Source organism: Theropithecus gelada, chromosome 15 (assembly GCF_003255815.1).
Source record: "Theropithecus gelada isolate Dixy chromosome 15, Tgel_1.0, whole genome shotgun sequence".
In the NCBI taxonomy this organism is placed as follows: Eukaryota; Metazoa; Chordata; class Mammalia; order Primates; family Cercopithecidae; genus Theropithecus; species Theropithecus gelada.
This window is the reverse complement of record NC_037683.1, coordinates 60,863,777-60,890,564: the sequence shown is the minus strand read 5'-3', so window position 1 is coordinate 60,890,564 and position 26,788 is coordinate 60,863,777. Positions and strand designations below refer to the sequence as shown.

General features: G+C 34.1%; 1 protein-coding gene across 1 annotated transcript in view; it reads left to right on the top strand.

Moving 5' to 3' along the window:
- Positions 1-26,788, top strand: part of FOCAD (focadhesin) — a 315,281-nt gene that overhangs the window by 164,383 nt on the left and 124,110 nt on the right. The window contains exons 16-18 of the mRNA XM_025360104.1: positions 21,907-22,041; positions 25,248-25,298; positions 26,245-26,328. Of these exons, the coding sequence (XP_025215889.1) occupies positions 21,907-22,041; positions 25,248-25,298; positions 26,245-26,328 (270 nt within the window). The remainder of the gene's footprint in view (positions 1-21,906; positions 22,042-25,247; positions 25,299-26,244; positions 26,329-26,788) is intronic.

The window sequence follows — 26,788 nt, the reverse complement described above, 5'->3', positions numbered from 1 at the left end:
TACTGAATGCTTTTCCAGCATCAACCGAAATGATCATGATTTTGGTGCTTTATTCTATTGATGTGATATGTCACATTGATTTGCATATGTTGAACCATCCGTGCATTCCTGGGATAAGTACCACTTGGTCAGGATGAATGATCTTTTTAATATGTTGTTGAATTTGGTTTGCTATTATTTTACGGAGGATTTTTGCTTCAGTGTTCATCAGGGATGTTGACCTAGAGTTTTCTTTTTTTAAAATTTTTTTTATTTGTGTTTTTCTGGTTTTGGTATCAGTGTAATACTGGCCTTGTAGAATGAGTTTGAAAGTACTTCTGTGTCCTCTATTTTTTGTAATAGTTTAAGTAGTATTGATTTTACTTCTTCTATAAATGTTTCATACAACTCATCAGTGAAGCCATCAGGTTCTGGGCTTTTTCTGATGGAAGACTTCTTATTTTGGTATTGATCTCCTTACTTGTTATGGGTCCATTCAGGTTTTGAATTTCTTCCTAGTTCAAATTTGTTGGTATGTGTCTAAGAATTTATTAGTTTCATCTAAGTTTTTCAATTTATTGTCATATAGTTGCTCATTGGTAGCCTCTACTGATCCTTTGAATTTCTGCAGTATTAGTTGTAATGTCTCCTTGTTCATCTCTGATCTTATTTGGGCCTTTTTTTTTTTTTGTTAGTCTGGCTAAAGATTCGTCAGTTTTTTTTTAATCTTCTCAATAAAACAACTTTTCATTTTATTCATCTTTGTATTGTTTTCTTGACTTCAATTTTTTTTATTTCTCCTCTCATCTTTGTTATCTTTTTCTAACTTTGGGTTTGATTTGCTCTTGCTTTTTTAGTTCTTTAACATGTATCGTTAAGCTGTTTATTTGATGTTTTTCTACTTTATTGATGTAGGTGCTTATTACTGTTGAATTCTATCTTAGTAGTGCTTTTGCTGTATTCCGTAAGTTTTGATATCTTATGTTTCCATTTTTATTTGTTTCGAGAAGTTTAAAAATTTCCTTCTTAGTTTCTTTATTGACCCCAGTGGTCATTTAGGAGCATATTGTTTAATTTCTATGTGTTCGTATAGTTTCCAAAGTTATTCTTGTTATTGATTTCTAGTTTTATTCCATTGTGGTCAGAAAAGATACTTTACATGATTTTGTTTTTCAATTTCACAATACTATTTGTGGCCTAATCTTTGGTCTATCCTTGAAAATGATCTCTGTGCTGAGGAGAATAATGTGTATTTCTGCAGCTGTTGGATGAAATGCACTGTAAGTATCTATTAGGTCTATTTGTTCTGTACTGCTCATTACATATTTTTGTTGATTTTCTGTCTGGATAATCTGTCTAATGCTGAAGGTGGGTTGCTGATGTCTCCAGCTATTATTGTCTTGGGGTCTATTTCTCACTTTAGCTTTAATAATATCTGCCTTTATATCTGTGTATGCCAGTGTTGGGTACATATATATGTATAGTTTTTTATCCTCTTGCTGCATTAACCCCTTTATCATTATATCATGACCTTATCCTTTTTATGGATTTTGTCTTGAAATGTTTTGTCACTGCTCCTGCTCTTTTTTGGTTTCCGTTGGCATGTACTATCTTTTCCATCCCCTTAATTTCAGTCTATGTCTGACTCTATAGGTGAAGTATGTTTCTTATAGACAGCAGATAGTTGAATGTTGTTTCTTCAGTCTATTCAGCCACTGTCTTTTGATTGCAGAGTTTAGGCCATTTACATTCAATGTGATTATTGATAAGTAAGGACTTATTACTGCCATCTTGTTCATTGTTTTCTGTTTTTTTTGTGGCCTTTTCTACCATACTTCCTTCCTGTCTTCCTCTTTGTAAAAGTGATTTTCTCTGGTAATATATTTTAAATTTTTTACTTTTTATTTTTTGTATATCTCCTATGGGTTATTGATATGAGGTTATCATGAAGCTTGCAAATAACATATTATTTTAAATTGATGAGAACTTAAGTCTGCAAAAACAAGCAGAAATCTAATAAAAACTCTACACTTTAACTTCATCCTTTATGCTTTTTATCTTTTTGTTGTTTCTGTGTATATCTTATATACTGTCTATGTGTTAAAAATATGTTAGCATTATTTTTGATAGCTTTATTTTTTAGTTTTTCTATTCAAGATGTGAATAGTGTACATACTATAATTACAGTGTTGTAATATTCTGTCTTTTGTTTGTGTACTTACTATTTACCAGTGAATTTTGTGTTTTCAAGATGATTTCTAAATCCTTTTCTTTCAGATTGAATAACTCCTTCAGCATTTCTTAGGGGGCAGGTTTGATGTTGATGAAATCCCTCTGATTTTGTTTGTCTGGGAAAGTCCTTATTTTCTCTTTCATATTTGAAGGATGTTTTTACTGGATATACTATTCTAGGATATAAATTTTTTTCCTTCAGCACTTTAAATATGTCATGCCACTCTCTCCTAGCCTGTAATGTTTCCACTGAGAGTCTGCTGCTAGACTTATTGGAACGATTTTATATGTTATTTGTTTCTTTTCTCTTGTTGCTTTTAGGATCCTTTTAAAATCCTTAACCTTTAGGAGTTTGAGTCTTAAATGTCCTGAGGTAGTCTTATTTTGATTAAAACTGCTTGGTGTTCTATAACCTATGTGTACTTGAATATTGGTATCTTTCTCTAGGTTTGGAAAGTTCTCTGTTATTATCTCTTTAAAAATCTTTGATTTTGATCTTTCTTTCTACCTCCTCTAAACCAGTAACTCTTAGATTTTCCTTCTCTATAGTTCATGTATACAGCATGTAATGAAATACACATATATTCTAGTGTGCTACTAGTAGTGGCTGCCACTTAATAAATAAGGGATTGAAGAATAATGGCTTAGAGTTGGAGAGACAGTATTTAGCCATGGAAAATTTAAGAACCACTTAGAACTGGTTAGGGTTTAGAGTCAGCAGTTACAGAGCAATATTAAAAGAAGGTTTGATTCTAAGTTATGATTCTGAGTTAGAAATGAAAGACAACCTTGGGCCAGGCAAATGAACCTGCTTTCTAAGCCAACTCCAGTTCCTTGAAAAGTTAAGCATGGAGTTACTATATGACCCAGAAAGCCCATTTCTAGGAATGTACCCAAGAAAAGTGCAACTATATAAACTACACATGAATATATGAATATTCATAGCATTATTCATAATTGCCCTAAAGTAGAAACCACCCAGATGGCCATTTAGCCAACTGACCATTTTTATTTTTATTTAATCATTCATGTTTATTTCTCCAACTAAAATTTGTGTTCCCTATTATGCATAAGGCTCCTTTAGATGTTAGAGCTATAATGAAATAAAGGGCAGACATGGTTCTTACCCTCAGGAAATTTCCATTCTAAGTTGGCTGTCTGACCAAATGGTCATTTAGCTTTAGCCTTTTTTTTTTTTTTTTTTTGGAGACAGAGTCTCACTTTGTCACTCAGGCTGGAATGCAGTGGTGTGAGCTTGGCTCACTGCAACCTCTGCCTCAGCCTCCTGAGTAGCTGGGACTACAGGCATGTGACACCACACACGGCTTTGTAGTTTTAGTGGAGACAGGGTTTCACTATGTTGGCCAGGCTGGTCTTGAACTCCTGACCTCAGGTGATCCGCCTGCCTTGGCCTCCCAAAGTGCTGGCATTACAGGTGTGAGCCACTGTTTCCAGCCTTATTTAACCATTAATGGTACACTTACCTATTTTCAGTTGTGATGAAATCTACAAAGCAGAGATCTAAGTCACTTTGGGAATTTAGAGGATTTAAACTAATCTGAGAATGTCAGTAAAATTCTTATTATTAGTGAGATATTTTCTAATTGTTAAGTTAATAATGAAGTTAATGTGGTGGGTTTTTTGAGTGATTTTTGTTTCTCTTTCGTGACATTTTCCTGCCCCTCAGGTTTGTGTCCTTTTGTTTTTATTCCATGCCTCCTTCTATATTTGACATCTTGATTTACTGTAAATATTTATTTTCATGTTTGTATTTCTGTGAGCTACTTTGGAGGCATAATCTCTTTCTAATTTCTTTCATAATCTCTAGTCCTAGTCCTTAATAGAGGGAAGAGTTTATTATGAGACTTCAGTGTCTGGTTGTTTGTGAGACATTTTGAGTTGTCCAGTAAATGTCGAATTTCACAGTCCCTCCCTCATTGTCTCAATCAATTTTTACTTATTAGAATATGAATATTGGTTTTTAAAGTACTTTTATTACATGACACACATTTGATGCTCAAAAATCAGAAAATATGGATCAGCAGAATTAGAAGCAAAAAATTACCCATATGTCACTATCCAGATATAACTCTAATAATAATTTGCCATATATAATTTCATGCCTTTTTCTGTACATGTCTGTATGTCTATGAGTATTTTTAGAAATGAGATTGTACTGCACATATTTAGTATAACCTGATTCTTCACCTCTTGATATATTTTATGCACTTTTTCCTGGATATATGTGTGTGTGTGTGTGTGTGTGTGTGTGTGTGTGTATGTGTATGTATATATGTATGGCACGTGGTATATCATTGTACATGCCATGTATTGTCCATTTACTGGTCCTTTATTGATGGATATTTTATTAGATTGTTTCCAATTTTTCAATGTCATCTACAGTGCTGCAGTGATCAGCTTTAGAGCTAAACCATAGCACGTATCTCTTATTATTTCTTTATAATAAATTTTTAGAAATGGGGCTGCTGGTCCAATGATGCATAATTACCATTTATAAAGATTTATCCCATATGGACTCCTACCTGTATTATGCAAGAGTGCTGCTTTCCCTATAAGCTCTTCTGCATAGGTTATGTTTTTTTATATGTGTCTTCATGGTTTTTTTGGAAAACATGATTGACCATTGTAACTAAATTTCTGATTCTTTCATTTATGTACTAAATGTGAACTGTGTGCAAATGCTAACATAATAAGCATTATTGATGATTTGATTACAGCTATGTGAGGATAAACTATATGATGTATTGAAATAAATGTGAAAATAGAAGGAAATCTCAAATGTTTCTTATGAGTTTTTGCACTAGAAATTTACATTTACTTTCTAGTAGTATGGACTTGGAGAGTTGTAAGGAGGAGTGCTCACACATCTTCTAGACTCAAGTTAGACATTTAGGCACATTTCTCAGGGTTTCCAGGCTACAATATGTCTGTTTCAGTCATTATGTTGGAGAGCACTTCCTCAGCCACATGTGCCCTATTTATCTGTGGCTACACTTAGGTTTCTGAGTGTTGAAACTAAGAAATCACTGTGGAGAAATGCATACTCTTTATTTCTATGTGAAGTTTCTGCCCAGTTTTGCCTTTTTCACCTCCTGGAGATTAGGCTGCAGAGAATCAAAGGAAACTTCCAAATGTCCTTTATTCTCTTTCTTAAAGCTTAAAACCAGAACCAACCTAGATGGAAACAGCCAACATCTGGGTGCCCCTCTTTCCCTTTAACTGGACTTTGTCAGCTCCAGCACCAAACTGTTTTAGCAGCCAAAAGCCCACTACATAAGAGTGAGGATTAAAGAGAGTGAAGGAGAAATGAGAGCTGTTAAAATCTCTTTAATTCTAGTATTAGGCTTGGGAGCGTTCTTCAAACAATGTTATGGGAGTTTCATGATTAGTACACTTGACTGTGTTAGATGAATCAGATGCCAAATGAGCACCCTATGTAGCAAGGCTTGTTAGACTCTAGAAATGGTGTTGATTAATGTAGAAAGTAGAGTGATTGCCATGTAAGTTGAATTCTGATGACACATATCCAGCATAGTGCTGAAAATAGGTGGTGGTCCAATGTCCAGTTCATCGTTGGAAAATTACCCTAAGTTAAAGAGTTAATGTAACAGAATGTAATCTTTATACTGATGCCAAGAGAAGACATTTTAGTGCTTACCCATTGCCAAGTGCTGTGCCAAGTCTTTTTATGAACATCTTCACAGTAACTTTGTAAGGTTGTTATTAGTATTACCTTTCATGTTACAGATGTGGAGACTGAGGGTCACATAGCTACTTAGTGGCATGGGCAAAGTTTGACCTAGATTTCTCTGATTCCAAAACATCTGTTCCCCTGGTGTCAAGTAGAACCATGCTAAATCCAAGCTTTTTTGATAAATAGCTTTATTGAGATAAAATTTATATATAATGCAATTCACCCATTTAAATCATGCAGTTCAGTTGTTTTCCCACAGACTTGTACGGTCATCACCACAAATAAGTTTGGAACATTTTCATCATCCTCCAAAGGAACTCTGCATTCCTTAGCTACTATCCTCCCAATCCTTCATCTCTCCCTACCCCAGCCCTACACAACCAATAATCTACTTTTAGTTTCTATAGGGACTGTTTGGGACATTTTATGTAAATGGAATCATGCAGTATGTGGTATTTTGTGACTGGCTTCTTTCACATAACATAATGTTTTCAAGGTTCTTGCATGTTGTAGTATGTTAAGTCTAAATTCTTATAATGCTGCTATTATTTTCTTTGACAACCTGCAGGAAGCTCTTTAGTCCATCTGCTCAGAATTTTGTTTAATTTTTTTAGCTTCATGCAGTATTATTTCCTGGTCTGTGTTTATGGATTGTGTAGTTACCACCAGCCATATATTTGGTTGGGTGTGACAAGAATAGTGGTTAATTCCTGGATTATGCTTTGGGGAAGGAGGGGTGATAATCATGCTTGGCAATAAGAGTATGTAAGATATCCTTCGAATTATATTAAGTTTTCCATGTAGAAGAGGTTTGGCTTTATTTTGTAAAATAAGAACAGCTGTAGTAAACTTCCAAGTTTCCCTGTAAAACAAAATTTAAGTGAGTGAATAGAAAAAACATAAATGTCAGTTCTTATGAAAGAATGATCACTTTGCCAAATGTCTTTAAAAGAGAAGACAATAATGTTAGAGGTCATGTGAAAATAAAGTTTTTATGTAAGGTATAGGGAAGTGAAGAGCAAAATAAAATTAATTTTAATTATAGAAAAATGATTAAGGATCAAATTCATAAAATGAGTATATTTCTTTTAAAGTAAGACTCAAGTATTCTAAGAGTATGACAGGAAAGTCAGAAATTATGGGGTATAGGGGCTAAGGGAAAACTTTCTCTCTGCTCTCCAAAGATTTGCTGAAAATCACTGACAAAAAGGGAGATTAATAGGCGCATACAAATTTATTTGATCATAGTTTTACATGGTGTGGAATCCTTCAGAATGAAGATCCAGAGATACAGGAGAAACAGTTAATTTGTATGCTTAGCTTCAAGAAAGTATGGGTGGCCATGTAGAAATATGACTGGACAAAACAGGCATGATTTGATGCTAATAGACTGAGTGGGGAAACCCAGCAAGGACTGTCCAGTTAAATTCTTCTTCGTCTCTCTGAGCTTGCGTTCCCTCCTGGGTCTGGGTCAGGATCCTCTCTGGAATAGGGGTCTCATGGCCTACAGTCAACAATGTAGGTCAGGTAGTTTCTTTATGGCCGGTTTTTACACAGAAAGGTGGTGGGGAGGGTTAGAGTAATATGTTTAGATCTTATTGCTGGCTTTGGGGAAAAGAGTTCTGGTTTCCATGGGATTCTAGGTTTTGTGGCTAGCCTCTGGGAAGACAGAGGGGTCAGAGACAAGAGGGTAAGAGAAGGTCAGAGAGAGCTGCTTCCAAGACCTTCATTTTGGGGTACCATTCTCTGAGACCTGTAAGGGGAAGAAAAGAAGGTTAAAAATCACTATAAACCACAGAGTTAACCACCTTGTATATAATGAGAAAGGAATCATGCTGTACACATTCTTTTGCAACTTGTTTTATCAGCCAGCAGTTTACCAGGGGCACCATGTCGTGTTGATAATCCACTTTTGACATCTAATTGAATGAACAAGTGGCTGTACTGTAGTTTATGAATTTCCTGTTGTGGGATATTTAAGTTGTTTCCTGTTATTATTATTAGTACTATTATTATTTTTAATAAATCACACTGTGATAAATGTTTTTATATCTTTATGTTTGCAAATGCCTTTATTATTGGGTAGATTTGCATTTCTGGTGAAATAGATAATTAGGTTTGAAAAGAATTGAGAAAACATTATTTCTCTGTACTCTCAGTTTATAATAGGCAAGCAGTTTAGACAGAAGGTGCTTTGTTTTATTTTTAATTTGGACAAAAATATATAAAAAAGAATTTTATTAATGGCCAAGCCAATATACTTTTCCAGTACCTCCTTCACTTCTCTTGAGTGAAAAGAGCCATGAAAAGCTTTCCTTATAGACATCTCCTTCCTCTCCTGGACTCTAGGACCCTCTACTTTCTTGGTTCTCCTACTTTGCTACCATTTCTTCTTGATGCCCTTTGTTTCCTCATCTTTTAAAATATATTTTCCACAGCATGTGGACTCTTTTTGAAATCAACCATCTATCCTTTCCTTTCCCCCAACAGTTGCTGTCTGCTTTCTTGAAACGATATCTGTTTTCTTCTTTTTTTTTTTTTTAAATTATTGTTATACTATAGATGTTTTTCTGCGGTATTCTAATATAGTCAGTCAATCTTAATGTAGACTTCTGGGAATAACTTAACCAACATTAATAGCTCACTTACACTTGCGGAGTTTTTACATATAGAATTTTGAACTCTTTATTATTTGCTTAGGACAGCTTTGGTTTTGCTGTACTCTCAAGAGATTTGGGTCCAAAGAGTTAGCATCTTTAATTTGCAGTGAAAAAAACCATTAAAGCCGTGGTCTACAAACTCGTGAACATGGGGTATTTGAAGACTTTCTAAGGGATAGGCAGCCATGTTAGCTTTAGTAACTACATTTCCAGATCTTCAACTTCACTATGTACTCTTCTCTGATATTTATCTGCATTAGATTAAACTGTTTCTCCTTTCCCAACTGTCCTTTCATAATTGCCTCCTTTCTACTCTACAAAAAGAAGGCATATCTCTACTTGTAAATCTTTCTTAGTTCATTGCTCTCTGGTATAAAAATTTCAGGGCATTGAACAAAGAGACAATTCAAAATATTGATTTTTGGGGAAGCATTTTTTATCAAGGCACCATCTTGCTCGTCTACTGAGACCACACCATTTCCGATTTTTTAAGCCTTTTATGTTTGGTGATTACTTACCAATATTTGTAATATTTATGTTTTGATTAATTGTATATTAGCAATAATCATAACAATGATGCAACTCAAAATTTTAAAAAACTCTTAGTCTTATGGTCATAAGAAATAAAAATAATTTTAATTTATAAATTTATTTTTGTTATAGAGGCATATGAGAGGTGACTGATAGCAGACTCTGAACCATTAAATATATTAGAATACAATTATGAAACATAACTGTAATAGAAATACAATTTCTTTTTCAAAAACATTGTATTATTTTTTATTTTCTTATTTTTATAGATTTAGGAGGTACAAGTGCAGGATTGTCACATGACAAAAATACACTGTCGAGGAAGAAAATATATACAATTTTGGAATGTTAGAGACATTTTTTATATAGATTTTATGAAATGAATGATGGTAGATATAAAATTGCTGTGGCATTTTATCTAATTGTATAAACTTAATAGAATGTTATAGCAATTTTATTTTTAAAAAGAAGTATTTACCATATGTTAGAAAGCAAGTCTTCTATAGTCTTTATGCTTTTTAAATGCCAATTTACATGATTTTTCAAAGCTTTTTTAGGAGTTGCATGAGCAAAAAGCATTTAAAGACTCCTACCTTCAGTTATGCTTTAAACTTGATTTTCTTTTATCATATGTGATTTAATTGGCCTAATTTAAATTGGTATAATTGGAAATTAAAAAGACACAAGAGTGTCTGGCACATAATTGCTCTTTAATATTATTTCCTCCAGGAACTCCTTTCTGATCTTTGCTTTCTTCCCTAACCAGGTAATCTCTCCCTCTATATCTAGTATGAAACTTCTGCAGTTTTGCTTAACACAAAGTTTTGTAATTCATGTTTATGTTTCAGTCTCTACTACCTGATGCTAAGCTCCTTGAAGATAGAAAGTATGTTTTAGCAACTAACCTCCTCCCCCAAAGTGCCCAGCTTAGTACCTGGTACATAGCAGTTGCTCAGTTCACATTTCTTGAACTGAAGAATAAAGAAGATAAATAATTAGTCTTATGGAAATATTAGATAACCTTAAGTTGCTTTAAGTGTCAGGGTTTCTCTTGTCTATCTCTAGTGAAAGCTTATTCCTTTGCATATTTTGTAGGAATAATTTCAGAAGTTACCACTTTCAAACAAAGTTGAAAACCATGAAAGGATTTTCTTTTTTTTTCCACTGGGGATTGGGGGTGTTATTATTTAGTTCCACTGGTATATTAAAAAATTTTTTTCCACCTAGTGTCTTTATCTGTAAAGAAAGGGATTAGAAAATATGATGTCCCTGTTTCTAAAACCAGATAATCTGCATAAATGTTCTGACTTTTATCTTCATGCTTCCTTTAAGTGGAAGAGCAGTGTGGAAGGTTAAACTTTGGAATTCATTGTGAATTTGACTTTATGGCGGCAACACATCAGAATTCCTGATATTGGAACAATTCAAGTAAAATCCAGGACTTATTGCTGTCACATTTCTAATTTCCTACCTGTTTTGAAATTTTAAAGTAAATTCACTAATAAAGTCTAATATCTGGTAACTGAAAGTATAGTTTTATAACTAGCAGCTTCTGTGTCACCTGGCAGCTTGAAACGAGACTCTCAGACTCTCCTCTAGACCTACTGAGTTAGAATCTGTAGTGTGATGAGATCCTTTCACCACAGGAGATTCAAGTGTACATTAAAGTTAAAGAAGCATTGGTCTAATCTGATTGGTCAGCTGTATCCAGTTAATAATCACATAGTCTAGTTCAGGAGTTGGCAAACCATGGCTGACTCTTCCAATCCAGCCCACTACCTTTTTTTGTAAGTAAAGTTTTATTGGAGCACAACCATGCTCATTTGTTTATGTATTGTCCATGGCTGCTTTCTTGCTACAGTGATAGAACTGAGTAGTTGTAATAGTGACCATGTGGCCCTTGAAACTTAAAATGTTAATTCTCTGGCCCTTGACAGAAAATGTGCTCTGCCCTGTCCTAGCTGGTGATAGGTCAGTTACCACCTTTGAGATGAGTGCTTTTTTATGCCAAGCACTGTGCTAGATGCTGCGTTTGTTTGGCTGGAAAAATCTTGTTTATCCTTGTTTAAACCTTGCTTTGGGGGAACTATTTTTGTTGTGATTCACTAGCTTTCTAGCACTGAAGAACAAAGTAATTCCTAAGAAGTTTTACTAAAATGTTTCCTTTTTCTCTCTTGAACTTGTAGATTATAGGTTTTGTCTTTAGTCTTGATTTTCCTAAGAAGAAACTTGTTTGTTTCTATGAAAAGGGACCACAGGAATGTTTGTTCCTTGTTATAAGGGGGTTGTAATTAGTTGTGTGAGCCACTCAGGCTTAAAAGACTGATCTTCCCTATTGTTTATCCATGAAGAATTCATCAGTTCTGTTATCCCGAGATCTGTGGATACATAGGGTGGGGTGGGAGGATAGAAGAATCATTTTCATTGAACATGTAATCAGGTTATGTTTCAGTAACTCTCAACATTGGTTACTTAGAAATGCATTCATGGAATTCTATCTTTGTAAAGTGGACTAAACTCAGTAGGTATTCCTAAAAACTTTATCTTTGAAGTTTAAAATGTCTCTCTAAATTGTTCTTAGTGTCTCTGAAGTGACTGCCTAATTCATCAATTGTTTTTGATACACAGCATATTGATTTTTAAATATGAAATGACAGTAAACTGTATTTCTCAGTCTCTTTCTACAGTTCACCTATAGCCTCTTTAGCCCTTTTTAACATTTAGATGAGTGATATTTTACTCTTGTTGCTAGTAAATACTCAATTTGCTTTACTTTTAATTTTGTATCTGCTGAACAACTTCCCAGTAGTTTGATTTATTGAGTCTTAAGCTATGTTGATTGAATTTCTGTTGTTTTCCTTTATTATCTTGGAGTCTAACCTCTATTAGAAAAGAGGAAGGAGCTGGCCTTTACAAAAAAAATTTCCTCTCTTTATTTTGGGGGAATAAAGCCCTAATCATTTTCTTCTCAAGGGATTTTTTGACATATTCTTCCTATGAATTTGCTAGTTCATCTTGGAAGAATGTCCACCAAAAAATAGATAATTCATACAGACAGAATCTAGCAAAACTGTAAAGTGAATGTCCCTATAGGGAGTTCTTTGTGTCATTCTTTCTGTTCCTGCAGAGAAATCAATGGAGTTTGCACTGGAAAATACTGTTTCTTGTGAAAGTATCGTAGGGACCTGTAACTTCTCACTTGGGGGAATAAAAAAGAAACCTAACATCTCTGGCTGTTGAGTAGTGAGTCTCTTGGGTGGCTTGATAGTCTAGATCAATCGGTTTAATAAATGTCTCTGTTTTTACTTGTGCCACACAATTCTGAACCTCTTCTATTCAGATATTAGAATTGTAAGTATGTACTACAAACTGCCAAATAGTTTTTCAGAAATACAGAATAATTTTAAAAGTTTCTGTTACACCTCTTTTGGAAATGTCATGGTGATGTTAAGGGTTGTTAGTATGAGAGTAGCTTTACTATAACAAGTCCAAATATTTTTGATTCTTTAAGGCATAGTTTGGGATTTAGATATGTTCATCTACATTCTTTGCCATGAACAGGACAAAAGTTGTTCCAACTATATTAGAAAATCATCAGAATTACTGTCATTTAGATTATAAGTGAATTTTAAAAAGGTACTTCAATATCTATTTCTTTTTTTTTCTTTCCCCCCTACAACACTGCCTTGATAATAAACTAGTCTCAGACATTAAAAGGCTGTGGAATTGCTTAAATAAACCTGTGCTAGTCATTTTTTAAAATATTTAACAACCCCTAACCCTATATTATTAGGATAAGAAAGAATGTTATTTTTCTCATTGTTTCTGCTCCATTGATTGTGTCTCTTCAAACTCTCTCTTATCCCGTTATTGTGTTTTGGTAACAGAAGCATCCTGTTTTATGAATTGTGTGCGCTGCATTAGCTTAAGAGGGCTTCACTGCGTGATGATGACTTGAGTCCTTTAATTGTGAAGGCAGTTTCTTTTACCTTCATTATGAAAAGGGCAGATAAGGCAGTTTTCATAGCCTAAAGGTTTTTTTTTTTATAAAGCTTTCCCTCTGTTGGAGTAAAGAATCAGGACAAAAGGAGTAGGCTGTTCTCAGGAATTTCTAGAAATAGCTTTTGAAAGTAAAATTAGGAGATAGCTCTCTGTTCCTCTGCATAAGAACAAAGTCATTTTTACAGCACAGGAATTAGAAGGAAAGGCTCTGATTCTTCTGGGGTTCACTATTTTTTTTCTATTGGTTATAACAACAATAGCTATATTTTTCAGTGTATAAAGTAGGTTTATGTACAGTGTCTCCATATGGGCTTTACTGGTAACCTTGTGCTGTACATAGAGCAGGTGTTACTAGTATTATTTCCATTTTGCAGCTGGGGAAACAGATTGAGGGAAATTATTTACTTCACCATAGTCACATAGCTACCAAATCAGAGACCTTGATTTCTGACTTTAAAATGTACTCTTCCCAGCATACCACACTGCATAAAGTCTTCTTTAATCTGTACTGTTTAGTGTTGGTAAGATTCTTGTGGAAGAATAACATGGCAAATTGGTAAGATTCTTGTGGAAGAATGACATGGGAAAAGTATCATTCTTCCCCAGCAACAAAGTATGCATAACATAAACACTTAGGATGAAATGACTTCTTCAGTAGCTTTGAGACAGACTCAGAGCATTCTGAGTCATTTGTATATAAATATTCATATATATATATATATATATTTTTTTTTTATTTTATTTTATTTTATTTTTTTTTGAGACGGAGTCTTGCTCTGTCACCCAGGCTGGAGTGCAGTGGCTGGATCTCAGCTCACTGCAAACTCTGCCTCCCGGGCTTACGCCATTCTCCTGTCTCAGCCTCCCGAGTAGCTGGGACTACAGGCACCCACCACCTCGCCCGGCTAGTTTTTTGTATTTTAGCCAGGATGATCTCGATCTCCTGATCTTGTGATCTGCCCATCTCGGCCTTCCAAAGTGCTGGGATTACAGGCTTGAGCCACCGCGCCCGGCAATATTCATATTTTATATGTGGATGATTTCTAGGTATTATCCTGCATGATTGATTGATTGATTACATGTTTTGCCCCTACTTTTCAATGGTAGATTTAGCATTGTGGGGTGGCGGTTTCCTTAGAACTTTTTAAATTCCTAATCTAGAAATCACTGCATACCCATTGATTTGCATTTTTAATAATTCAACTAATTTTCACGGAATTAAATTAATATTTAAGTTAAACTTGAATGTGCTTTACAAAGAATGGCAATAGACAGCTTTTTTTTTTTAATTTTAAAGGAAAAAATGTCATACCTGGAAGAATGCAAGCATTAAACCATACAAACTATAGTCTAACCAATTTAATTGAGTTATATGGAAAAAATTCTCACAGGAAGTTACTTCATCATTATAATTTTATATTTATTTATTAAAACTTTCCCATATATAAGAAATAGTAGTTTAAAATGGTGATATATGGGTAAATAAAATGTATCTATTCCTTTTCCTCATTTTTCTAATATTAAATATGAATAGTAGTTATTAAACAAATATGATGTCAAGGAACTAGCAGAAGAGGTGAGACTGGAGGAATAGCTAGAAGGCAGATCATGAAAAACCTTGAAAGCCATGTTAAGTGTTTTTTCCTTGTTTCTGAATAAGTTGTTTTTTATTTTTATTATTTTCAATATTTAAAATTTAAAAAATTTAGTTTCGGGTACATAATGGTTGTATTTATTTATGGTGTGCATGTGATGTTTTGATATAGTCACACTGTGTAATGATCAAATCAGGATAACTGGGGTATCCATCACCTCAAGCATTATAATTTCTCTGTGTTTGGAACATTTCAATTATACTCTCTTAGTTATTTTGAAAATACAAAATAACTTATTGTTAACTGTTGTCACTCTATTGTTCTATCAAATGCTAGCTCTTATTGTCACTGTATTTTTGTACCCATTAATCATTTCCGCTTTATTCCCCAGCTCCTTGCCACCCTTTGCAGCCTCTGGTAACCATCATTCTACCCCTATATTCTTTTTTTTTTTTCCCACATATGAGAACATGCAACATTTGTCTTTCTTTTCCTGGCTTGTTTCACTTACCATAATGTCCTCCAGTTCCGTCTATGTTGTTGCAAATGATAGGATTCCATTCTTTTTTATGGTTAAATAATATTCCATTGTGTATATATACCACATTTTATTTATTCATTCATCTGTTGGTGGACACTTAGGTTGCTTCCAAATCTTGGCTATTGTGAATAGTGCTGCAGTAAACATGGGAATGCAGATATCTCTTTGATGTACTGATTTCCTTTCTTTTGGATATATATTCAGCAGTGGGACTGCTGGATCATATGGCAGTTCTATTTTTAGTTTTTCTGAGAAAACTCCATGGTCTTCTCCATAGTGGCTGTACTAATTTATATTCCTACCAATAGTGTATGAGGGTTCCCCTTTCTCCACATTCTCACCAGCATTCATTATTGCCGAACGTTTGGAGAAAAACCATTTTAACTGTGGTGAGATAATATCTCATTGTAGTTTTAATTTGCATTTCTCTGATGACAATGAGCATTTTTCATATACCTGCTAACCATTCATATGTCTTCTATTGAGAAATGTCTATTCAGATTTTTTTGCCCAGTTTTTGAGTGGAAATAATCTTATATCTTATTGAGTTGTTTGAGCTCCATATATATTCCATTTATTAATTCCTTGTCAAATTTATAGTTTGCAAATATTTTCTCTTATTCTGTAGATTGTCTCCTCGCTTTGTTGATTGTTTGCTTTGCTGTGTAGAAGCTTTTTAGTTTGATGTGTGATCCTGTTTGTCCATTTTTGCTTTGATTGTCTGTACTTTGGAGGTATTACTCAAGAAATCTTTGTCCCGACTTATGTACTAGAATGTTTCCCCAATGTTTTCTTATAGTACTTTTATCCTTTCAGGTGTTAGATTTAAGTCTTTAATCCATTTTGATTTGATTTTTATGTATGGTGAGAGATAGTGGTCAAGTTTCATTCTTCTGTATATATTTACCCAGTTTTCTCAGCCCCATTTATTGAAGATTGTCCTTTCCCAATGTATGTTCTTGGCACCTTTGTCAAAAATGAGTTCACTGCAGGTATGTGCATTTATTTCTGCATTCTCTATTCTGTTATATTTGTCTGTGTGTATGTTTTTACGCCAATGCCATGCTGTTTTGGTTACTATAGCTCTGTAGTATAACTTGAAGTCAGGCGGTGTGATTCCTCCAGTTTTGTTGTTTTTGCTCAGGATGGTTTTGCTTTTACTGGGTCTTCATGCTTCTGTATAAATTTTAACATTATGTTTTCTGTTATTGTGAAGAATGTAATTGTTATTTTGATAAGGATTGCATTGAATCTATAGATTGTGGACATTTTAACAATATTGATTCTTCCAATTTATGAACATGGAATATCTTTCCATTTGTTTTTTTCTATGTGTCCTCTTCATTTTCCTTCATCAATGTTTTTTAGTTTTCATTGTAGGGATCTCTCATTTCTTTGGTTAAGTTTATTCCTATGTATTTTATTTTATGTGTAGATATTGTAAATGGAATTCCTTTCTTGGTTTCTTTTTCAGATTGTTCACTGTTGGCATATAGAAATGCTACTGATTTTTGAATGTCAATTTTGTATTCTGCAACTTTCCTGAGTTTAATGGTCCTAATTTTGTTTTGGTAGAGTCTCTAGGTTTTTCTAAATATGAGATCATATCATTTGGAAACAAAAATAATTTTACTTATTTTTTTCCAATTGGGATGCCCTTTGTTTCTTTTGCTTGATTGCTGTAGCTGGGATTTTCTGTACTATGTTGAATAATGGTGAATGTGAGTATTCTTGTCTTGTTCCATATCTTAATGGAAAAGCTTTCAGTTTTCCTCATTCAGTATGCTGCTAGCTGTTGATCTGTCTTATATGGTTTTTATTGTATTGAGGTATGTTCTTTCTATACCCAGTTTTTTTTTTTTTTTTTTTTGAGGGGTTTTTTTTTTTTTTAATCATGAAGGGATGTTGAATTTTATTGAATTCTTTTTCAGCATCAGTTGAAATGATCATATGGTCTTTGTCCTTCATTCTGATATAACATATTGCATTGATTGATTTGCATATGTTGAACCATCCTTGCATCCCTGAGATGAATCCTACTTGATCATGAGGAACGATGTTTTTAATGTATTGTTGAGTTTGGGGTGGTGGCATTTTGTTGAGGTTTTGCATCTGTGTTTGTCAGAGATATTGGCCTGTAGTTTTCTTTTTGTAGTGTGTCTTTGTCTGCTTTTGGTATCAGGGTGATAACGGCTTCATAGAATGGGTCTGGAAGTACTCCCTCCTCTTGTATTTTTTGGAATAATTTGAGTAGGATTGATATTAGTTCTTCTTTAAATATTTGGTAGAAATCAGCAATGAAGCCATCAGATTATGGGCTTTTATTGATGGGAAACTGTTATGGCTGCAATCTCATTACTTTTTATTGGCTGATTAAGGCTTTGGATTTCTTTTTGATTCAATCTTGGTAGGCCATATGTGTCTACAAATTTATTTGTTTCTTCTGAGTTTTCCAATTTATTGTCTATAGTTGCTCATAGTCTTCTCTAATGATCCTTTGAATTTTTGTGGTATTGTACTTTGTGAATGTTTTTTGTAATGTTCCCTTTTTCATCTCTGATTTTATTTATTTGAATGTTCTCTCTTTTTTTCTTAATTAGTCTGGCTAAAGGTTTGTTGATTTTACTCATCTTTTCAAGAAACCAACTTTTCATTTCATTGATCTTTTTATTGTCTTTCAGTCTTCATTTACTTCTGCTCTGATCTTTATTTCTTTTGTTCTACTAATTTTGGGTTTGATTTACTGTTTTCTAGTTCTTTAAGATGTATTGTTCGGTGGTTTGTTTGAAGTTTTTCTACTTTATTGATGTAAGCACTTTATTGGTATCAGCTTTCCTCTTAGTACTGCTTTTGGTGTATCCCATATGTTTTGGTATGTTTGTGTTCTTCATTTGTTTCAAGGAATTTGTCACTTTCCTTTTTAATTTTTTCATTGACTGGTCTTTCAGGAGCATGTTGTTGAATTTCCATATGTTCGTATAGTTTCCAAAATTATTCTTGTTACTGATTTCTAGTTTTATTACATTGTGGTCAGGAAAGCTACTTGATATGATTTCTATTTTTATAAATTCTTTTAGACTTGTTTCATGGTCTATCATATGGTCTATCCTTGAGAGTATTTCATTTGCTCCTCAGCACTCTTAAGATCTTATTGCATGGTCTTTTTGTCTTAATTTTGAAAATATTGGCCGGGCACGGTGGCTCATGCCTGTAATCCCAGCACTTTGGGAGGCCGACACCGGTAGATCACCTGAGATCAGGAGTTCGAGACCAGTCTGACTAACATGGTGAAACCCCATCTCTACTAAATCCCCCCAAAAAATTAGCTGGACGTGATGGCACATGCCTGTAATCCCAGCTACTTGGGAGGCTGAGGCAGGAGAATTGCTTGAACCCAGGAGGCAGAGGTTACAGTGAGCCGAGATTGCACCATTGCACTCCAGCCGGGCAACAAGGGTGAATCTCCATCTCAAAAAAAAAAAAAAAAGAAAAGAAGGAAAGAAAATGTTATTCTCAGTTGTTCCTTTTCAGGTAGTCTGTGTTTTTTCCCTTTAACTTTGAGGATTGTTGTTTTGTCTTTGGTGTTTAATGGTCATATTATAATGTATTAATATATAAGCTTATTTGTATTACAAGTTAAGTTAGAGAATTAATGTATTTTATTAATTTTGGAAATTCTTAACCATTACTTTTTTGACTAGTGTTTTTTTTTTTCTATTATTTAGAAAAATTTATTTTGAAATTACTTTAAACTTATGGAAAGTTTAAAGGATATATACATAGAATGGAGTATTATTTGGCAATAAAAAGAAGTGAGCACTAACACATACTACAACATGGATGAACCTTGGAAAAGGTGTGCTAACTGATAGAAGCCAGACACCGAAGAGCACATATTATATTATTCTATTTATAGGAAATGCCCAGAATGGGCAAATTTATATATAGAGAAAGTAGATTTGTGGTTGCCTAGATTTGAGGAGCTTAGGGGGCAATCAAGAATGATGAATGATTATGTTTTTTTTGGGAGGAGGTGATAAAAATGTTTCAAACTTGAATGTCATGGTTGTGTGGCTTTGTAAGTATACCAAAAACCAGTGAATTGTACACTTTACATGAGGAATTGTATGGTATTTGAATTATATATCAAAAGAGCTGTTGTTAAAAGAGAAAATAGATAATTATTTCATGTTTTTTTCACCCTTCTTCCCCTAATATTAACATCTTGCTTACGTAACTATAATACAGTTATTAAAACTAAGAAATTAATATTGGTGCAGTGCTGTTAACTGAATTATGGACATGTGTGTTTAAGATGTCCTTTTTCTGTTCCAGGATCCCATGTTGCATTTAGGTGTCACATTTCTTTATTAGCCCGTTTTCATACTGCTGATAAAAACATACCCAAGACTGGGCAATTTACAAAAGACAGAGGTTTAATTGGACTTACAGTTCCACGTGGCTGCGGAAGCTTCACAATCATGGCCTTTTCTTCTGCCCTAGGAGACTTTAATTGCTTGAGAATAGTGCAAAGCTCTCTTATTAGTTCCTCAGTCTCTTGGCCTTTGTCCCTGTTCTGCACTGTTTTCTTTGTTTTTGTTGTTGTTTTTGAGACAGAGTTTCGCTCTGTAGCCCAGGCTGAAGTGCAGTGGCATGATCTCGGCCCACTGACACCTCCGCCTCCTGGGTTCAAGCGATTTTTGTGCCCCAGCCTCCCCAGTAGCTGGAGCATATGCCTCCACGCCTGGCTAATTTTTGTATTTTTAGTAGAGAGGGGGTTTCACCATGTTGGCCAGGCTGGTCTCGAATTCCTGACCTCAAGTGATCCACCCGCCTTGGCCCCCCAAAGTGCTGGGATTACAGGCATGAGCCACTACGCCAGGCCCAAATGAATTTGTTAAGAATAGCTTTTAAATTGTTTTGTATTTCTTAACTTGAAATCCCTATAGCCTGCCTTTTCTTTTAGATTTGGTTCTGACTGCTTTGGTATTCTAGGTATTCTGTGATCTACCAGCCTTTCCCCACCAATACTCATGCTTTTGTACCTACAACATGTTTTGTGTTTGACTTGTGCTTTCCATTTTCTTGTGGCATGGCTGTGTGATTTCTGTTCATTCTTTCTTCAAGTCTCTTCCCAAGCCTTATCGTCTCTTGATACCCTCCCTGATGACTCCCGCCCACTGACTTATCTTTCCTCTATAGATTCCTCTTGAAACTATTTTCTGTTGAAATAGTTTAAAATCATATCATGTACCTTTTTGTTTCCAATAATTTAGAATGATGTGTCTTTTTCTTCCTTTACAATAAGGTGTCAAGTTTTTGAAGGATTAGATCATCCTTATATTTTATTGTTTCTCTGAGAACTGTGTACCACTCTGGGTATGCAACTGTGCTGAATTGATAGCTTTTAGAGAATTGGTTTGGGTTTTTTTTCAAATGCTGATGATTTATAATATCAGAGTTACTTCTTTATGTAAATGTGCCTACTGTCATGCCTGGTCTACAGTACTGCCCTTAGGAAAGGTTAGTTGAACCCAAATCATGTAGGGGATCCCAAATCAAAGAGTATTTATTATTCTACTGTTTCACGGGAAGTATAAAGTAATAGCAAATGCACTGAATCCAATTTGTCTCAGAAATACTCTGTCTACTGTCTTTTCTTTGAACCTCTTCTTAATCTGTCTCCTTAAGTATATATTACTAATTTATCTTTGACATTTTAAAATTTACTACCTTATGTAGTTTTTCTAAATAATTTATACTTGTAGATAGAGAATAATTGTATGTGTTAATTACAGCTTAAAAGAAGAGATTGGAATATTTTAGAAAGATTAATTCTTGTAAAGCCTATCTAATTGATCTGTGTTTGCATTCTTCCTATCTGAGTCTCAAAATTTTCATAAAACATCTAAATATCATCAGTGTTAGCTGGAATTGAACTTAAGAACACATTTGACTATCCATAAAACCAGATATTGAAATGAATGAAGAACCCCTGGCTTAAGAAAATGGGGTCAAATTAGAAATGATATAACATTTTTGCTGGGCTTTAGATTTATTTTATCATTAATGACCTCTTAAAAAACCAGAATTGACTTTTAAAACGTCTTAAATTATTATGTTGAATACTACAGTTATTCTCCTGCCTCTTAAAAGCTTGTAAGGTGATTTGAGAATGTTTGATTTATATATGTTGACACTCCAGTTTTCTGAGTGGTGATATTGTTTCAACAGCCTGAAAAACTCTAAAAAATGTGGAAACCTGACTTTAGAAAGAAATGTGCTAGCATTGTCTTACCCACTTTGTTTCAGGGACTGGTTCTTAAACAATGTATATAGCTAGATAATCTGGAGTTAATTTTGTGTGTGTCGGTGAGAGTGAGAGCTTATGTGCTTAGGAGAGAGTTATTTACTTGGTTAACTAAAAGCAAAGTAGTAAAAAAGCAATTGTGTGAGGCAGGCACAACTTCAACAGTTTACATTGGTTTAAGTAAGTTCATTTGAGGGGTAGTACCTTATTAAATCCTATCTTCTAGGCATAGTCTTATTTTTTTCCTAAGTTTCCTTATAATAAAATATAGTACTCTTACTTAATGGCTTTATATATGTTGGGGTCTTGTTCGGTGTTGACCTTTTTTATTTGCTTCACAGGTTGTTTGCATTCGCTCTACTTGGAATGCTCTCTCTCCAAAGCTAAGTTGTGACACAAGACCTCTCATTCTGAAGACACTGAGTGAACTATTTTCTCTGGTTCCTTCTTTAACAGTCAATACAACTGAATATGAGGTATGCATTTGGAGCTCAACACATTGCCTGCTTCTTCATTGGAAAGATGTGTGTTATAATAACTTTCGGAATAAATATTCCTAATCTTTTGTTGTTGTTCTGAGACCATGTTGATATGTTTATGGACTCTTAGGAGTAGAAGGATAGCTCCTCATCAATCTTATGTCTAAAACTTATTTACATAAAGGATACCACCTTTTAATTATGAGCGTATTGTCAAGATTTTAAAGTCATTGTCGTAAAACTAGTGTTTCCAAAATAATAGAATTCATAAAGCCAACAATTTAAAATCATTTTTTTAATGTTTTAAATTCTAAAAAATAAGCCACAAAGACATTAATAAAGGCAGGACAGACTCTCCAAACTTTGTGAATTACTCAGTGTTTGTCGTTGTAATGAGTTGAAATACTTGGTGGAAGATTCTTTGTAATAAGATTCATATATTAGTGCTTAATATTTTCTTCATTATCTCTTCTTTGAGTGAATGCATCAGAGGGTAGTGAATTACATTTATGCCTCTACGTTTGTAAGCCATGTTTTTTTTCATGCTTGCCTTATTCCTTTTCCCTCAAAGAGCAGCTGTTGATTTTCACTTGCAGTCTTGTTGAACTTCTCGTTTGATTTAGTTTTTCACAGACTTTGATAAACTGCCATTCCAGCCATCAGATTCCAATAATAGTCCATTATATATGTTAGATCATCTGATTAAGACAGGCTTACAAGATACTTCCGCTCATTCTAAATGCTGCACAGTGAATAAAATCAAATTTATCCTTACTGGCTATACAATACCTATCACAGTACCTGGTGCATAATCTGTATGTAGTAAGTAGTTGTTGAATGAATGAATCAATACAGGATATTTTAGTTTATTCTTACATGTAGCCTTTTTTTTTAGGGTCTTAAAAAAAGAATCAGTTTGTGACTCTGAGTATATAGTTCACCAACATTCTTTCTTATGGCTGCAGTTCACAGGCACATGCTCTTATATTGTCAGAGAGTCTACAGGGCTACTGATAATGAGCTAAGACTAAAAGCCAATGTAAGGCCATATTGGGTGTATTTACTTTCTTTTTTCAGGGGCTAAAATCATATACCTTTGTGTTGCTTGTACCTTGAGTTAATCAGATTTTATTACAGGTTAATTTATGAATTGGTTTGTGTGTTGGTTTTTTGTGTTGGCTTATCCATGGTTGTGAATTATCTTTTGGACTAGATTTTTTTTTCTTTCAGATTTTACATTCTTTTCCTCTGGTATTTTGGTTGTCTTCATGCTTATATTAGGGTTCCTCTGTTGTTCAGGCAGACTGCTTTGGGGTCATTCTCTCCATCTCTTCCAGTCCATTTGGGGAGGGTCTCTTCAGTGAACATAGTCCCCTTAAAAGCAGAAGTGAAGAAATGTAGAAGGGAGAGACCCTCCTTCCTCCTCCCCCTTTTATCTGTGTGTGTTTAGATAATTGGTTTTTTAACTACTTAGAATTTGTTTGGATGTGAGCCAAAGTTGAATTTAATTTTTCCCAAAGCACTTCTTAAGTCATTTCTATCCCTAGTAACTTCATTACCTTAAGTTTCCCTAAAATGTAGTCCAACCTGTTTATACCAAGTCCATAAAGCATTCTGGAATCTGGCCTCATTAGTGGTCTGTATCCTGCACTCCAAAAAAATTAAACCGCGTATAGTGTCCTTATCTTCCTCCAAACTTTTCCATTTATTTTCCTTTGTTCATATTATTCCCTCTATCTGAAATTACTTTCCTTTTCATCTTTAATTTAAAAATATATTTTAGGAAGGAAAGGATTGTTTTACCTCATCCCATCTTTTGAGAGTTTGTCTGCAAGCTGGAGTCTTTTGTTCCCAAAGTTCTTTATACTGTTCTAAGAACACTTATTCTATTTATACTACAGATATAGGTATGCATGTATTATTTTCCCCATTGAACTATAAGCTTATTGAAAATAGAGTCCATGATTTAATTATAGTGTATTTTCTGAATTGCTTTGCACAGTGCTTGCTTCACTTATTCATTGAATCAGAATATATTTATTAAAACTGCACTAGGTCTTAGAGATACTAATAAGTATAGTCAACCCTATTTTTAGTACCTATTCAATCCCCAGCACTCTTACCAGTTTATACCAATTAGTTTTAATATCTGATAGGAAGGTATCATTTTTTATTGTGTAGTTACAGAAACTAAAGCTTTGAGAGACCTATTTATTTGACAAATATTTATTGAGTATCTGCTATATTCTAGGCAAGTAACTTGACTCAGACTGTAGTTAAAAAGCTAAGTGAAAGCTGATGTCTGAACCTGGGACTTTCTAGTTTCATATCTTTTGTTTTCACATTATACCATATTATCAGTCCCTGCCTTCTAGAAGCTCAAAGGTAGTTAAAGGAGACAGATATGAGTGATGATAATTATAATAACATTTGATGAGCACAGTTAATTAAAGAGCAATGAGAGTATGGTGGAGAAAATGACAAACATTCTTATCAAGAATCCAAGGAAATTATTTATGTGTGCTATTGGACTTGGAACTGGAAGAATTAATACACTGTTGCTTCCCATTGAAGTTTGGGGACTAGAATATGCAAAGGCAAGGAGGTATAGAGGAACCTAATATGATTTAGAAGGGCAAAAAATTAGATGTGGTGGCAATGAAGACCACCGACTGTTGGAAGGTAAATGGCTTTTATGCTCAATCAATTATTTAATACACATTTGTCTTCTTTGAGGAACTGTGTGGGCTCTGTGGTCTAGGTCTTTGAAATGAAAAACACACAGTCACTGCCTTAAGTGTTGTACAACCTCATAGCGAGTTAGTCATGATAGATGCTGAGGTGTACCATGTGCCATATGGCCACTTGGAGAAAGGAAAACTCTCTTCTGGGTAGGCTAGAACAGTAGCATGAAAGAGTGACATTTCTGTTAGTACTTGAAGGGACTAAGAGTAAGAAATGGTTAGGTTTCTAAATTTCATAATCTTAAAATCTTAATGTGTTTAAAATATCTATGTGCTTAGAAGATGAGTTTGTTTCTGAATATTTACATTTTATGAATGATAGGTGAATACATATCAAGTGAATTTCTGGTGATGTTATTTTAAAAGTGACTTAATTTTCATTATTTGCTACTTTGGATTGTTTATTCTCAGTTTTAGCTTGGTCTTAACAATTTATTCTTTTGTTTGTTAACTTTTCAGAATTTTAAAGTTCAAGTCCTCAGCTTTCTCTGGACTCATACTCAAAACAAGGTATTATCACAAGGCTTGTCAGTGAATCAGAACAAAGCTAGGGAAATAATTTTGAAATTTGTAAAATAAGACTCTTAGGATAAAAGGTACAACTGTCTTGAAATAATGGGTTCCCAATTTTTAAAAAAACATGATTATTCATAAGTTTTGGTTTTAAAAATTATTCTCAATTGATGCCCATTAATACATTTTTACCATAAAGTGCACTTAATACTTGGTGAATCTGACAGATGGGAAGAGGAACTGTTGATATTATTTTATATTTTTATATGGTCTTTCCCCTTTCCTGCTTTGCCCTGTCCCCACCAACAAGCATACCAAAGAAACAAAAAGTCCAGTCCATCTTTTAGATGTTGTTACCAATCAAGGATTATATATGGAGACTGCTGGTGGTGTTATACCTAACTCATGGATGAATGAGTTTAGATTCCAAAAGGCTAACTTGTCCTATTAATAGGTAGAGAATCGAATCCAAACCTAGGCCTATCAGACAGTAATTCCTTATTCCTCTTCTGCTAAATCATACTACTTCATGGAGACTTGAGCAATTATGAGTTACTTTATATTTAATGTTCAAACTAGGATAAAAATTTAGTATTTTTGATCTCCTTGCCCATTTTTAATTGGGCATATTCTCCAGAAAAATGTTTAATGCTGATAATTTTTTCCAATTGTTCTTACTTCCCTTCACAGACCCTTTCACTTTTTTTTGCAATATTTTCTTTTGAAACGAGGATTAAATTTCTTGCTCTCTCTTCTGAAATTGCTAGTAAATACACTTTTGGCGTAGGCAAAGCGTTAATACCATTTTCAAAGCACTGACTGTAGAATCTTGGGATTGGTGGGGGAAGGTTTCTTTCCCCCTCCAGATTTGATGTTTAATGTATGTTGTGCTTTTTTGTTCGCTTGCTTTTTTTTTTTTTTTTTTTTTTTAAACCCTATCTAGGACCCAATTGTAGCAAATGCTGCGTATAGATCCCTGTCCAACTTTAGTGCAGGAGAACACACCATTCTTCATCTGCCTGAAAAGGTAGGCATATCTGCTTTCTCACTGGAATTTCTTAATTTGCTAGGGTTTACAACTTTGTCTGTCTCATCTTAGGAGATCCTTACCTGATGAATATATATGTAACCCTAGATTTGTTGTCCATGCAAGATAAAAATTCATACCCATTATTTGTTTATCTATAAAAGACTGCAGAGGTTTGAAGCAGACGGAAGACACCAATGATGCAAATGAAATCTTAAGTTGACTGGGTATGTGACTTGCTCTAGATCTGAGTCACTCATTAGAATCACTTTGCCTAGTTAGTATACCATCCTGGACTTTAATCCAAGCACGGCCTTCATAGACTAAGATTTTATACCACATGTGCAGCCAAAGATCTCTATTTGTGATAAAGAATGTGATGCCATATGAAAAAATCTGCTTTTTTTTTTTTTTTTTAAAGTATATATTAAATGGTATATAGGTTAGCCCCAGAAAACTG